We start from the raw sequence: 16,113 nt of genomic DNA on the forward strand, positions 1-16,113 counted from the left end.
CTCCTATAGGAGAATCACAACACGGACCCTTAGGATTTTGGAGCAAAGCCTTACCATCTGCTGCAGATAACTACTCTCCTTTTGAGAAACAGCTTTTGGCCTGCTACTGGGCCTTAGTAGAGACTGAACGCTTAACCATGGGGCACCAAGTTACCATGAGACCTGAGTTGCCTATCATGATCTGGGTTTTGTCTGACCCACCAAGCCATAAAGTTGGGCGTGTACAGCAGCACTCTACTGTAAAATGGAAATGGTATATACGAGATAGAGCCAGAGCAGGTCCTGAAGGCACAAGTAACTTACATGAAGAAGTGGCCCAAATGCCCATTGTCTCCACTCCTGCCACATTACCTTCTCTTTCTCAGACCAGAGCTATGGCCTCTTGGGGAGGAAGAGAAAACTTGGGCCTGGTTTACAGATGGTTCAGCACAATATACAGGTACCACCTGAAAGTGGACAGCTGCAGCAGTACAACCCCTTTCTGGGGTGTCCTTGTAGGACAGTGGTGAGGGGAAATCCTCCCAGGGGGCAGAACTTCGAGCAGTGCACTTGGTTGTTCATTTTGCTTGGAAGGAAAACTGGCCAGAGGTGCGTTTGTATACTGACTCATGGGCTGTTTTTAATGGTTTGGCTGGATGGTCAAGGACTTGGAAAGACCATAATTGGAAAATTGGTGACAAAGAGGTCTGGGGAAGAAATATGTGGACAGACCTTTCTGAGAGGGCTAAAAACATGAAGATATTTGTATACCATGTGAATGCACACCAGAGGGTGACTTCAGCAGAGGAAGTTTTTAATAATCAAGTGGATAAGATGACCCGTTCTGTGGATAACAGTCAGCCTCTTTCCCCAGCAACTCCTGTCATTGCCTAATGGGCTCATGAACAAGGTGATCATGATGGTAGGGATGGAGGTTATGCATGGGCTCAGCAACATGGACTTCCACTCACCAAGGCTGACTTGGATACAGCCACTGCTGAATGCCCAATCTACCAGAAGCAGAGATCTACACTCAGCCCCTGATATGGCACCATTCCCCGAGGTGACCAGCCAGCTACATGGTGGCAGGTTGATTACATTGGACCACTCCCTTCATGGAAAGGGCAGCAATTTGTTCTAACTAGAATAGACACATACCCTGGGTATGGGTTTGCTTTCCCTGCACGCAATGCTTCTGCCAAAACTATCATCCGTGGGCTTACAGAATGCCTTATCCATCGTCATGGTATTCCACATAACATAGCTTCTGATCAAGGAACACACTTCACAGCAAATGAAGTGTGGGAATGGGTACATGCTCATGGAATTCTCTGGTCTTACCATGTTTCCCATCATCCAGAAGCAGCTGGATTGATAGAACAGTGGATTGGCCTTTTGAAAACTCAATAACTGTGCCAACTAGGTGGCAGTACCTTGAAAGGCTGGGGTAATGTTCTCCAGGAAGCTGTATATGCTCTGAATCAGCATCCACTATATGGTGCTGTTTCTCCCATAGCCAGGATTTATGGATCCAGGAACCAAGGGGTGGAAATGGGAGTGGTACCGCTGACTATTACCCCTTGTGATCCACTAGGAAAATTTTTGCTTCTGTCCCTGCAACCTTGAGCTCTGCTGGTCAACAGGTTTTCTTTCCAAAATGGGGAGTGCTTCCTCCAGGAAAAACAGCAATGATTCCACTGAACTGGAAGTTAAGACTGCCACCTGGTCACTTTGGGCTACTTATGTCACTGGATCAACAAGCCAAGAAGGGGATTACATTATTGTCTGGGGTGATTGGCCCTGACTATCAGGGGGAAGTAGGACTGCAACTACATAATGGAGGTAAAGAAGAGTTTTCGTGGAATATAGGTGACCCCTTAGGGCATCTTTTAGTACTACAATGCCCTGTGATTAAAATCAATGGAAAACTGCAACAACCCAATCCAGGCAGAACTACCAATGGCTCTGAAACTTCAGGAATGAAGGTTTGGGTCACCCCACCAGGCAAAGAACCACGGCCAGCTGAAGTGCTTGCTGAGTCTAAAGGGAACATGGACTGGGTAGTGGAAGCAGGCAGTGATAAATTTGAACTTCGGCCACGTGATCAGTTACAGAAATGAGGAATGTATTGCTGTTTTGTTCATGTTATACTATTTAAGTTGCAAGATATCAAGTTTAAGAATGAATATTACCCAAGGATTTGTACCCTATTCTGGAGAGATTTAATGTGTTTCCAGTTATATGTGGGACAACTGAATATTGTTAGGTGAAAGAAAAAAATGTGTGTTTTATTGTTTTTTTATTTAGAAGTTAGGCATGGTTTAAGGTGGTATGTATAGTTGCCAAGTTGACTAGGGGTGAACTGTCATGGTCAGGTTCATGTGTCAACTTGGCCAAGTGATGGTTGGGCAAGTTCTGGCTTGTCTGTTGCAATGAGGATGTGTCTTCTGCAATGAGTGATGTTTAATCTAATCACTGAAAGCCTTATAAGGAGGACTCAAAAGAGACAGGCTCTTCCTGCTTTGGCTGGTGAGCCTCTCCTGTGGAGTTCATCCAGACCCTCCATTGGAGTCATTGGCTTCACAGCCTGCCCTGCAGAGTTTGGACTCTGAATTCCCATGGTCATGTGAGACACTTTTATAAATTTTATATTTGCGAGTGTTCTCTATTGATTCTGTTTCTCTAGAGAACCCTAACTAATATAGAAATAATACAAATAAATACAAAGAATTCGAATAGCTGGAGAAAATAAGATGAAAATAAAAAGACAACATATTAAAGAATTATTCACCATGCCCAAATAGGATTTACCCCAGGTATGCAAGGGTGGTTCAGTGAAAGAAAATCAATTAATTTTATACACTACATTAATGGAACATTGAGAAAAACACACGATCACCTCAGTTGATGCACAAAAGGGATGTGGCAAAAGCCGCCCAGCTTACTTGATAAAAACACTGAGAAAACTAGGTGCAATAGTTAGGAGGTGTCAATTTAGCCAGGTGACAGTGCCCTGTTGTTCTGTTCCTGTGGACTCAAATCATAAGCATGTGGATTTCATCTAATGGCTGAATCCATCTGCAATCAGCTAAGAGGAGTGACTTCTGCAATCAGTGAGGCTTAAAAGGAGCAGCAGCTCATACCCAGACATTTGGAGATGCAGAAAGTACAGGCTCAGGGAAAGCCACTGGAACCCAGAAAGCAGGAGAGAAGGTCAGCAGACATCACCATGTGCCTTCTCATGTGACAGAGAAACCCAGATGAAAGTAGCTGCCTTTCCTCCAAAGAACTATAAATTTGCAATTAATAAATTGCTTTTATAAAAGCCAATCCATCTCAGATGTACTGAATTTAAGCAACATTAGCAAATGAAAACAGATTTCAGCACAAGAGGAATAAGGTGCTGAGTCCATATTTCTACCAACAGAAGCAACAGTTCGTAGAATTATAGACCCTAAAGATACTTCAATTGAGACCTTTATGGAGGGTCTGAGGAATGTGTCATTGCAGATTGGAGCAAGGGTGACCCTTGTTTTGAAGTGGCACAAAACTTGGCAAAATTGTGTCCTGGTGCTGGATGGAAGGAAGAATTTGAATGAGATGATCTGGGATAATTGGCTGGGGAAATTCCCAAGCTAAATATGGAGGATGCAATTTGGTTTCTCTAATGTGACAAGAAAGGAATAGGCTGAGGACTGAACTTTTGGGTGTGAAAAAATCAGAAATTGAATGTTTGGAAAATTCTGGGCTTCCAGAAAGTGAGAACCCAGAGAATAGTGCCCCATGTGAGGATTTAACCAATCATGGAACCACTCAGTCATTACAGGACAAGTGAGGTTTAGAGACGGAGTTATCCAGAAAGGAACTGTGGAAAGTTCTATTGTCTGATGGCTTTGATCCCTGTATGCCAAGTTAACAAATTTTTTGTGAGACCTGTATAAGTGGAACCACTGCCAGTCTGGACTAGAAGGGGAAGACTGAAGGAAGAACAGTTTCAGAGGAAGAACCATGGGAGGTAAAGTCTGAAGCCAAGAAACCTCTGCATGTGGAGGGGGTGAGTTTGTCCCAGAGGCAGAGGGCGGGCCTTCCACCTCGATGTTCAGAAAAAGTTCTGGTCCCAGGCCTCGAAGAGGGTAGAGCACATTCCCCTAGGATTGGGGGTAGCCTGACTGCCACCCCATCATTCTGAAGGAGTTGAAACATGTGCCTTGGAGATGGCAGAGAATCTGAGTGCTACCCAGATGCTTGAGAGGGTGGGGCCAAAATAAAGGTGGTCTCCTCAACATTCCCCAATATTGCAAACCTCATCCCAGTATCTGGAGAGAAGAGGGCCTCTGTGGAAGCCCTTGGAAAGGGTGGGACTGTCACTTTCTAAAGTCCCAAGGAGAAATGACTCTTAAAATTTGAAATCTAATGGAGTTTGCCCTTCAGGATTTCAGAATTGTTTAGGTCTGGTGATCCATGTTTTCCTTAAAATTTCTTCCAATGGCAATGGGATCATTTATCCTATGACAGTTCCTTCTTTGTATACTGGAAGCAGATGTGCTACCATCACCACCATCCATTACCAAAATCCTTCCATCATCCCAAACAGAAACAAATAACTCAATAAGTGCAGTAACATTTTATAAACATGAAAGAAAAATATGACTATTCCAGGAAAGGCAAGTATGTGAAAGTTAATATCCTCTGACTTCCCTCCCTTACTCTACTAAATACCCCATGAAAAAAAACAGTAAGGAGGAAACTCAGTTTGCGGACTCTGGCTGCTCCACACCACATCTTTTCCTCACACATTCAGTTCGAGTCACAGTGACTTTCTTCCAAGCTCTTGAACACACAGACCGACTCCTGTCACGAGACATTTACACTGGCTCTTCCCCCAGTCATCAGCCTGGTTCACTCCTTCACTTCCTCAGAGTCTTTCCTGGATTCTCTTCTCACTGCACACTCACACTCAAACCGAGCCCCATTCCTGGCCAAACACCCACATGCACCCACACTCAGCCCTGACTCCTTTACCCCATCCCACACCCAGCCCTATCCTTGGCCACACACTCACCCACCTTGCACCCAGCCATAACTCCCTTATCTCACTTCCTGCTTTGCTTTTCTCTGAAGCACTCACCACCACCAACTTACACACTTGTTACTTAGCTATTTTGTGTATTGACTTCACTCCCACACTAATGTAAATTCCACAAGGGAAGAGATTCCTGCCTATTTTATTCATTGCTATATTCCAAGAACTTAGAATAGTGATAATTCGATATTTGTGATTGAATGGTGATGCCTGATTAGAATAAACTATATTAAACTGGTTAAGATACATGGCTTCAGAGGCATTCCACACAGTCTCCAACACTATTCTTATGAGGGAGATCAGAGACGTCGGAGGAAGGTTTCAGTGGATTCCTGGTAAGTTGAAACAACTGTACCAAAATTTATCTTTTATTTTTTGCTTTTTTAATTTTCTATTTTTTTAGCATGGGCAAGCTCCGGGAATCAAACCCAGGTCTCTGGCATGGCAGGCAAGAATTCTGTCATGGAACCACCATTGCTCACTCTTTTTTTTTTGCTTTTTAAAAGATACTATTGTGCTAATGCATATACAAGAAAAAAATTGCAATTTTAACCGTTTTTGAGTGTACGTTTCCATGGCATTAGCTAACATTGATTATGACTGTTGTACAATCATCACCATCATCCATTGCCAAACATTTTCATCATCCTGAACAGAAACTGTGCACCCACTGAGCCATAACTTCCCATTCCCTTGCTCCATTCCCCACCCTAGCCCCTGGGAACGTCTAATCTACTTTCTGTCACTATAAATCTGTTTTCTAAATATTTCATGTAAGTGAAATATTGCCATTTTAGTCCTATTGTGCCTGGCTTATTTCACTTAGCATAATGTTTTCAAGGTTAACCTATGTTGCAGCATATATCAGAACTTTATTCATTTTTGTGCCTGGGTAATATTCCGTTGTACAGGTAGACCATATTTTGTTTATCCATTCCTCTGTAGGACACTTCAGTAGCTCCCACTTTCTAACTACTGTGAAGGATGCCGCTATGAACAATGCATATGAGTACTGTTTAAGTCCCTGTTTTCAATTCTTTAGGGCATATATGTAGGCCTGAAATTGCTAAATCATATGGTAATTCTGCAAAACAGATTATGTATTAGATTGAGACTCATCTTAATAGGCTTACATGGGTCAAAAGAAGAAATAAACTGAAATAGATGTATAGTCATACAGTTAAAATTATAAAACAAAATCGGTTGACAAATAACTTTTTAAATTTATTTTCTATTTCACTGACTTCTCCTTACTCTCCTAGATGACTTTTCTCCACCTTCACCAACCCTGAACAGTTGAGTAGTTTAGTGCTCAGACCTTTCCTCTCTATTTCACTCTCTAGTATTTAGCCTCATGACCTTAAATACCATCTCTAGACTCTAGACTTCAACATTTTATCTCTAGCTTGGAACTATTCTCTTAACTCTGGGCCCATATAATCACCTGCTTTCTAAACACCTCCTCTTCAACAGCCGATAACTCAAATTTAACATTTCCAATTTTAACAGGCCCATTCATCCTCATTCCTCCTGCAGTGAAACTTTATTCTACCAGTTGCTCAGAGTCATTACTGAGTCCTCTCTTCTCGCATACCACACACAGCCCAGGAGCAAATATCTGGCACCTCTGTCTTCCTAATGTATCCAGACTCTGATTATTTCTTAACATTGCATCATTAGAACCCTCATCTTAGCCTCTTCCAAACCTTGCCTGGACCGTAGACTCCCACTGTTTCTTCCCTTATCTCTCTGTGTATTTTCTTAGCAGCTAGAGTGATTCTTTTAAAATGTAAGTTAGGTGATGTCATTTTTCCATTCAAGTCCTCCAGTGGCTTCTCACTGTTCTTGGAATTAAATCCAAAAGCCACACGGTGGACTACAAGGCTTTCACCACCCCTATTATATTCCAACCTCAAATCCTATAATTCTCCCCCCATCACTTGCTCTGCTCCAGCCCCAAGCATTCCCCTCCTCCTTCTGCTGAATCTCTTATTCCTGACAGGTCTCCGCTCAAATGTCAACTTCTCGAATAAACCTTCAGTGACTTCCTCAAATGCCCAACAAGTCAATAAACCCTCCTACGCCACTGTAATCCATCATCATTCTCTATCCCCTCATCCTGTTTTATTCTTATAGGTATTTATCACAGCACTTAAAACTGCCAGATAAATATGTATTTTTTTCAGCTGTCTCATCCACCCTGTCCCAGACTATGAGAATCAGAATATCGTCTATTTTGCTCTCTACCATATGCCCAGCCTGTTGACTGAAAGGCAGGAAGGGAAGAAGTCAGTGAGGAAAGAAAAGAGAGAAGAAGAATGAAGGGAGGGGAAGAGGTGGGAAAGGAGGAAGGGAAGTAAAGAGGGAAGAAGGGAAGTAAAGAGGGAGGGAAGGAGGAAGAGGGGAGAGGTGTAAAACTCACAAATCTGATGGCTTCTTGTAGAAAAAAGCTTAGTCTACAAGACACTCAATAACCAGCCATGTCCTACAGGTTGTCAAAAAAAGCTAATTCTCCCATAGAACTGTATCTATAGGTACACAGTATCCAAAACCCAAAGAAGCATCTGCCCCATCTCATTTTATAAGGGCCAAGCCATGATTAGTTTACAGTGCTCCACTATGCTTGTCACATATTGATAAAGTATACTTTGTCCAGAGAATGTCAACTTAGATCCTAAGGAGGTCTATGAAAAAAGTTTAAATTATGAATATTTTTTTACTGGTAAAGAGATAGTACAATCCCTGTATTCAAATAGCTCTCATATGAAATAGGGTGTAGCCTTTTTTGATTCACTTCAAAAGTCAAAACTTAAGACTAATGAATGGCAAATAATGGGAGGTTTTTGGTTGCAGGTAAGAAAGTACTTTATAGTCATCAGATCTCCTGTGAGTGTAACAGTCTGTTTCACTAAAGGGCATGCTTTTCCGATAACTGATGAGTTTAAGTAAAAGCCCTGTGACCAGTCACATCTATGAAAATGTTACACTAGGCATTCCTAAAATTTTATTTGTTTTAAAACAATAGTGTACCATTTTGTAAAGCAAACTCTGAATACTGGTCAAATAAGCATCGACCAAGAAATATTCAGAAAGAAACTTGAAAAGATCTTGGTAAGTAGTACAATTCTTAGTTTAACAGCTGAGTCATTTAGTATTTTCAATTAGAGATAAACTTTCTCCAAAATTAGCATAATAAAATAACATTACAAAACAATAGCAAAGATAAATCACATGTATGGTGTTTTTATTGTTTCTATCGTCCTTAGAGATACTACAGTGTTGTCAGCGGTAACGCATCCCTCTTTACTAGAATATAAGGTGCTGGCAGGTACTTTCTTTAGCCTTTCTGCCACTTCCATCATATAAAAAAGCAGGCCGACCCCGAGAATCTACTCCCCAGACCTCTTCGCACATCTCAAAGTGCCCAGATGTAGAAACTCTAACACTGAACTCTGTATGTGTGACGTTAATGGTAAAGGCATCCAGTAAAACCCCAGGACTGGCGAATACCTTAAAGAAAGCGTTAGGTGTAATGGACAGAGGGAATTCTGTCTCATCCTCAACGCTTAGCAATAGCTCTGGTCATTTTAGAGGTTCCTGCCTTCAGACGGTCACAGATAAAGTGGTACATTTGTGCATGTGATTCTCCTAACAGTTGCTGAGTTTATAACTTCCAGCAAAGAGTGATCACTGACATCAGAGTGCATCTGATGCAATCCAAACTGTTTTTGACATATAATCTGCATTTAACAAGATTTTTATCTGTATACGGGAAATATAATTAAGATAGTTTTCCTAGTCATTAAACATGATTTTATATTATTAAACACAGTATACCAAATGCTTCAGTGCTCATCCCCAAAAGCTTTTATATCTGCTCAGTCTCCACTACATTTAATATTTTTTTAAATGTTGATGTAATATTTTCAGTAAATGAGAAGTCACCTTTTGTTTTCTCAAAAGAAGGTGCATGAACTCAAATGCAGTAACTAGACAGGTAATGTAAATGAGGAAAGCTGGCTGACTGGAGGACTGTGAAAAACCGCAGACCATATCATTCATCTGAAGGTGGCTTCGCATTTTGGCCTTAGCAGACTGTTACACGGGTGGAGTCCTTTCTCTGTCTTGCCATATCCCCTGGTCTTTTCAAGAGAAGCCAGAAACCCAATCTTTATCACAGTCTCTCAATTTCTAAATGTTGGCAGTGAATTAAAAACAAAAACCTGTAAGCAGCGTGCAGGCCAAATAAAATGCATCTGTTGGATGTGTTCAGTCTTGAGGCCTCCAATTTGCTAACCCTCTCCCTACTGATGTCATTCGTATTAACAAGTGATCCTTGGAGAGGGCACCCAGGGTTTGACATCGTTTTCCTAATGCTTTAATGTGTTAGAACACTGAGAAAACGCACAAAAGGATTTCTTACTCCTTACATTGTGGTGGCAGAAATTATTATTTCACATTACTTACCCTGCTGACTTCCTTGGGAGTTGATTCATCTGGAGGAGGGAGAAGCAAGGGAGGAAAAAAAGGTCATTAGAAACTCTATGCAGGTTTGGAAACACAGAACATGTCATTTACTCTTTTTTTTTTTTTTTCTGCATGGGCAGGCACCAGAAATCGAACTCAGATCTCTGGCATGGCAGGCGAGAACTCTGCCTGCTGAGCCACTGCGGCCTGCCCTCATTTACTCTTATTAAACTAGAAGACTCTTTTACAATGCTTCCTCTTACTAAATCTAAGAATCTGGCTTTGAAAACCTGGTTTTCTAGTAAGTAAAGGTTAAAATACAATACATTTAGAGATAAAAGTTCCTTATTAATTGTGAAAGGAGAAATGAAACACAGTTAAACTTGCTAACCATTCTCAAGATTATTTCAGAGGTTCTAAAATGGTTGCCCTGCAAATTTGGCCACAATATGGTATATTCAAATATATAGACAAGGAGGAGTTCTAACATTCAAGATCACTCTAAAAGACACAACCCATCGGAATCCCAAATGACAATTACTGCTGTGCTGTGAGGGTTCATTCCAGCAGGCTTGCAATTAGCCTGAGCTGCTTTTACTGATTTACGAAATGCACTCGCATAGCATTAACCCCTGTTCAAGGCCTGAAGCACACTGATTAATTGTGCCGCTTTGTACCATAGTCCCAGAAATTTGGGGGCTGCTGGCACCGGCCTCTATGGGTGCACCTGGATCTCGGTGCACTCTGCCCCACCCCCTCTCTCCAAGGCCTCTGCCATCAGGGCTGGTTGAGTGGCAAGAACATGCCGAACAGACCAGCAGTGTAAGTACTCTGGCCAAGACGCCACTTTGGGTTGCCTGGGTGTGAGGTACCCAGAGCACAGGTCACCGTTTCCTTGTCCTTACAAAGGGTGAGCAGCTAGAACACTGGCCTGGCCTCTCCAAACCCCTCACTGTCTGCAGTGGCCTCTCATGAAATGCTGTTGCTACACTGTGTTCTTTTTCTGGGTCATTTTGGGTCCTGGGACTCTTGAGCAATCAAACCCTAACTGCCACCATTACTGCACCCTTTACATGTCCAAAACTAAATACACTGTGTTACTGCAAAATACAAAACACAGCCTAATTCCTCTAGTCGTGGCCAAACCCATGCCCCATAGGTCTCGCAGGTGCAGAGAGCATCGTGATTCTCCTTTCTCCTTCAGTATTCATATTTACCAAATCACGGAAGTGGGACGTTTCCTCTTCTTGGTAATCTTTCTCAGAATTAGTCCTTAACACCCATTTCTACAGATAGCACCCTACCCAGTCCCAAATCACATTCCAACCGGTACCCTCAAAACTGGTCTCTGAATTTAGAATCTGACCTTCAACTCTACACACACACACACACGTGCACACACGCACATGCACCTGATTTGTCTTCCAAATATATTCCATCTATCATACCCCCCAGACGCTAAAGAACCTAAAATGACTACAAAACCCTGTAAAACCTACCCTGAACACTCTGCACAGTGACTTCACCTGAGGGCTTTATAAACACCAGCCTTGAGCTATCAAATAGTAGGGGTTCACTAATCGGTACCCCCATTTTTGTACTTTCTTATAACTGCTCTATGATACTGACTTTAAGTGAGCATGAGAATGGCTTCTGACTTCCCTAAGAAGAATGTAAGTGTATTGCCAGAAAAAAATCCATTTTACTTCCCATACTGGAATCACATCATGGAAATAATCTCCTCTACTCTTTGACTCCTAACTCCTAATCCCCTCCTAAAGCTCTCCAAAGATGGTACTATTTAGTTTACAGGCTCATACATTTCTCTTACAAAAAAGTTTTTATCAAAGAAATTCAACAACTATGGTTGAAAAAGCCAAACTGTATAAAAAGACATATAATAAAAAGCAGCAGTTTCGTGGCCAGACTTAGAATTAACATTGAAAGTTAAACTATTACACTTTGGAATTTCTTACCCTTCACTAATCATTACTACCAATTTGAAATAGCTCCAGAGCAGAATAGCTTAAATGTCCAAGATATCTGTAAATAAATGTTCCTGTTATTTTCTTCCTTTCATCTTGATTAAAATGTTTCTCAAACTTGAGAGGGTAATAACATACCCCAACAGTTTGCATTTGCTTAGAAGTGATTTCTGAATATTTCATCATATTTACTGATTTAGAAATGTATCCCCATCTCCTCCTCCAAACCAGCAGTCAAACAATTACTGTAAATGAATGCCAAGCCTCTCACATTCAGGAAACATGGTATTCTTGCTAACTGAGAAAATTAATTTCATACAGTGAAATTAGCAAGCATAAGGGAAACTGCTTCCTATTTCTTACATATATGGAATTAAATACTTTCAGAAAGGAACTGTCCATGCTCATTTAAGGGAAATTTACAAGAATAGGATAAGGTTTCTTCACTCCAAACATCGTTTTGATGAATTTTTAAAGCCTTAGCATAGTAGCTTATGGAAAAAAAAAGTAAATCCCCAAAGGTGGCATCTTCACTTTATGACTGAAATCAATGTCGTAATTTATGTGTGTGCATATTACATATACATACATATTTTTGTATATCCACCTATATCTTATCAAATGTGGATGCATTTATGTATTTATCAACTTCAGAAAAGAATGTGAGACAAGAGGATATATTTTTATTGCCAAATAAGATAATCTCGTTCTTTACAAATATTGGAGTCTTTCAAGACTCAGCTCCACTTCTATTCTGTCCACATGGCCCTCTCAAAAACAACAGGCCCACTGATCTCTCATCCTCAGAATTTTAATACATTTCCTTTCTCTCACGAGGGCAGAGTGTAATAGAAAAAAGGTAAGTTTGGAGTGAGAACAGACCAGCATTCAAATTTCTGCTTCAGTCAGATTCCTTAGTCTTTTCAAACTTGGTTATTCCAAATCTATAAAATGAGATACCTCAAAATGCTGTTAGGATTAAATGAGATGATGCATATAAAGTTCCTACACATAGTGGGCTCTCAAACAATTTTAGTCTTTTTTCCCCTTTCCCATTCAGCTTGGTGGTATTCAACCTTCCATGGGTAAACTAACCGCACATATGTGAGCGAACTAAAGACAATTTCTTGGAGACAAGAAACTGCATCTAATATTTCTTTTACAATACCTAAGAAAAGGAAAGCATTGCAAAAAATGCTTCAGTCAACATCAGATCAATAAAGCACTTGAAGGTTGTTACTTTTGCTAGCAGTTTAAAATCGACTACTAAATAGAGTTGCCAAACCACTTAGTTTTGGTGGTGGTGTTCTTTCTTACTTTAATATTTTTTTAACATTAAGAACCAGCCATTTCTGGAACATGAGTCATATAAGCAAAAACTGGAGTACCGGATTAAATGGTTGTACCTACAAACTCTCAGCTTCACAGGGTTACTAATGAAAAAACATGTAATAAACAAAACTATAAATCACTAAACAACTGGAAGGTTGCACATACTTGTGATATTCTTAGGTCAGAAAAAAAGGGGGCAAGAAAAGTATATATAATTTTATAGCCATATTATAAAACAGGAAAAGCAATCATTTTCCCCCATAATGACTTGATTTTCAATAACCTGTGGATCACATGTTCTCTGACACAAAATGCTATAACCTAATATTTTGTACTTAATTCTATATAAACAGAATGCACCATCTCTGGCAAGACTTAGTCGATGAAACTCTCCCATTCTATAAACAAAAAGTGGTGGCTTAAAAAGGTAAACTGTGGGTATCATTCTAACAGAAGAAAGAAGTAATTACATGTAAATTCTGTTGACATCTGAGGAATTATTAATTCACTGTCTTAACATGAAAAGTCTACATTCAATACTGTCTTCCCAAATTCATAGATTCAAATGGTCATTCTGAAACAGACAAGAAAATTTTGAATTTATTATAAATCAAAACAACCGAGCCTTCCTAAAACTCTTACAAATATTTTACATTTTTAAATATTGGTATTAAGTTGCTTTAACGTTGAGGATATAGGGAAAATGAGAATCCCATAGCTTTCCTGCTATATTTATAAAATTAATAAACAGCAGATGGGCTTATCATCAAAGTCCACTATTCTAGGAATTTTCTGAAGATGGAAAAATCTGAGAAAATATTGCTTACCTCCAGATTTCAAAGATTCTCTGGGTCATATAAGATTCCAAGAAATTTGGCTGACATGCATCATGCCAGCAGAATTTTAATTGGAAATTGCAAAAGTAGAAGATATTGGCACTGAGTAGAATATAAACACTAGTAATTCAAGAAGAGGTTTAAATTTTGCTGAACTGATTTCATTTTGAACTACAATAACAGTAGAAATAAATAAATTGAAAACTCCATTACAAAAGTTCCAACTTGTCTGAAAGTTTTTTACTTTACTTTTGAAAATGTGTTTTTATTATTATCGGGTCTGTTATTGCCCTAATTCCTATTAACTTTATTCGTACATCTTTGAATTTCTAACCTATAAGTACCGAAAGGTGAAATCAGAGGGACGCATGATGTCTCAAGGAGGGCGTGTCATAACTGGCCGCACTGACTGGACAGTATGTCAGAAGCGCAGCAGGTAGAGGAAGCTGTGAATATTGGTTCTCTGAGACCTTTCAAGATTACTTTATAAAAAATTCTCAGCATCTGCAGAAAGGTCAAGAGGGTGAGTGGCGCTCTTTGTGCTTCAGACCAGATGACAAGGAAAACGAAAAGAAATACTCTGGGGGCAAAGTCCGCTAGCACTAAAGGCAGCTGGGGATCATCCGCAGAGGAGATGACAATTTACACAAGGGAATAGCAGCGAGCTGGCGTGAAGTACACTTATGTCAAGGGAATCACTTCACTCTCTATGAAAGGACCCTGCTACATTGGACATTTGCTTTATTTATTACTGATGCCACCCAAAGGAATAAAACAAAGGTTCTAAGCAAATGCTCATTGTTCTCAAATAAATACGAGCAAAACCCACCAGAACTGAGAAAATAATGATCAACATCCACAATTTTCAGCCTACTGCCTCTTTCATGTTTCCACCATGCTACTTCAACATTTCTTGAACCAGTTAAGACTGGTTAAGACTGACCTGCAGAAAATTCTGTATTAAGATATTTTTACTTGACAATTTAAAAATTCATAGCAGCGCATAGCAACAAGTCACTAAGTTCATTTTCCCTTTGTCTACAAAAAGAGGAGTGATGAAACATCATACTTTATCAAAGACAATTTTTATTTATGTTCCAAACAAAAGACTAATGAGGTACAGTTTTTAAGATAATATTCCACTTTTGCCCATGTAACAGATTAACTGCTACAAAAATTGACCTCCAGTCACAAACAACCAGGAAACTACACAAAACAAAGGTTTTGTAGACGTTGGATACCAGGCCTTGGGAGACTGTGATCTGACAGAGGAAACACATGAAAAAAATTCGAACAAGTCCTTAAGATAAAGACTCTAAGCAGCTGGGCACTTAAGGGGATGCTTTTACCCTGCTAAAGGGCATCTGTGAAAAGCCTACAGATGCCATCATACTAATGGTGAGAAGTAAATCAACTGCCCCTAAGAAGACTGACAAAGCAAGGCTATCTGCTCTCAATACTTCTATTCAACATTATCCTGGAGTCCCAAGACAGCAAAATCTCACACGTGCACATGCACACACACACACACACACACACATACATATACATACACAGACGTAAAGGACACATGGTGTGGAGAGGAAAAAGGACATTCATCAGTCATAGCCGGCAGGATCACTTAGAAAGCGTTGAGCAATCCACCCACGCCAAAAAGCTACTAGAATGAATAAATGAACTTAGTAAGGTCACAAGATACAAGGTCAATAAACAAAAATAAACCATACTTTTATATGGTAGCAGTGAACAATTTGAAATTGAAATAAAAAATAAAATTCACAATAGCATCAGAAAACACGGACGATTTAGGAAGACATTTAACAAACATGCAAGATCTGTAAAAGTAAAGTCTATAAAACAACTGCTGAGAAACTCAATTCCTAAATAAATGGAAAGATATGTCCTGGCCATGGATCAGAATGTTGTCAATTCTTCTCAAATTGTTCTATATGGTCAGTCATGCCATTCAAAATCTCGGCAGGCTTTGTTTTAGAAATTGACAAGCTGTTACCATTACATAGTAATGCAAATGACTATGTAGAAAATCTAAGTCAGTTTTGAAAACTAAGGAAGTTGGAAAAATTGTACTACATGATTTCAAGACTTATTCTAAAACTATAGTTAGTCAAAATGGTGTGGTACTAACTTATGATAGGCATGTGGGCCGATGAGCCCCAACAGAAACTATACAAATTCACATATGCACCCATGTGATTCTTGACAAAGGGGCCAAAGTAATTCAGTGAACAAAGGATCATCTTTTTTTAATAAATGGTGCTGGAAGAAATGGATATCAATACAGGAAAAAAAAAAAAAAACACTTCAATCCTTACCTCATACCAAATATAAAAATTAACTTTAATGAATCACTGACCTAAACATAAGAATTAAAACTATAAAACCTCTGTAAGAAAACATAGGGGAAAATCTT

At 39.8% G+C, this 16,113-nt stretch overlaps 1 protein-coding gene across 11 annotated transcripts in view; it reads right to left on the minus strand.

The window, feature by feature from the left end:
- The window catches only part of PDE10A (phosphodiesterase 10A), a 695,790-nt gene that overhangs the window by 125,100 nt on the left and 554,577 nt on the right, over positions 1-16,113 (minus strand). For 9 of the 11 annotated variants that reach the window (XR_013159463.1, XM_077120812.1, XM_077120814.1 and 6 more), the window contains one exon: positions 9,530-9,558. The exons of 1 other annotated variant lie outside the window; for it this stretch is intronic. Coding sequence is in view for 7 of the 10 variants with exons in the window: in XM_077120812.1 (XP_076976927.1) it covers positions 9,530-9,558 (29 nt within the window). In the remaining 3 variants the exon portion in view is untranslated. Of the gene's footprint in view, positions 1-9,529; positions 9,559-13,316; positions 13,401-16,113 lie in introns of those variants that run through there. One more of the 11 variants, XM_077120815.1, reaches the window with a different exon arrangement.

This window comes from Tamandua tetradactyla, chromosome 11 (assembly GCF_023851605.1).
Source record: "Tamandua tetradactyla isolate mTamTet1 chromosome 11, mTamTet1.pri, whole genome shotgun sequence".
NCBI classification, from domain to species: domain Eukaryota; kingdom Metazoa; phylum Chordata; class Mammalia; order Pilosa; family Myrmecophagidae; genus Tamandua; species Tamandua tetradactyla.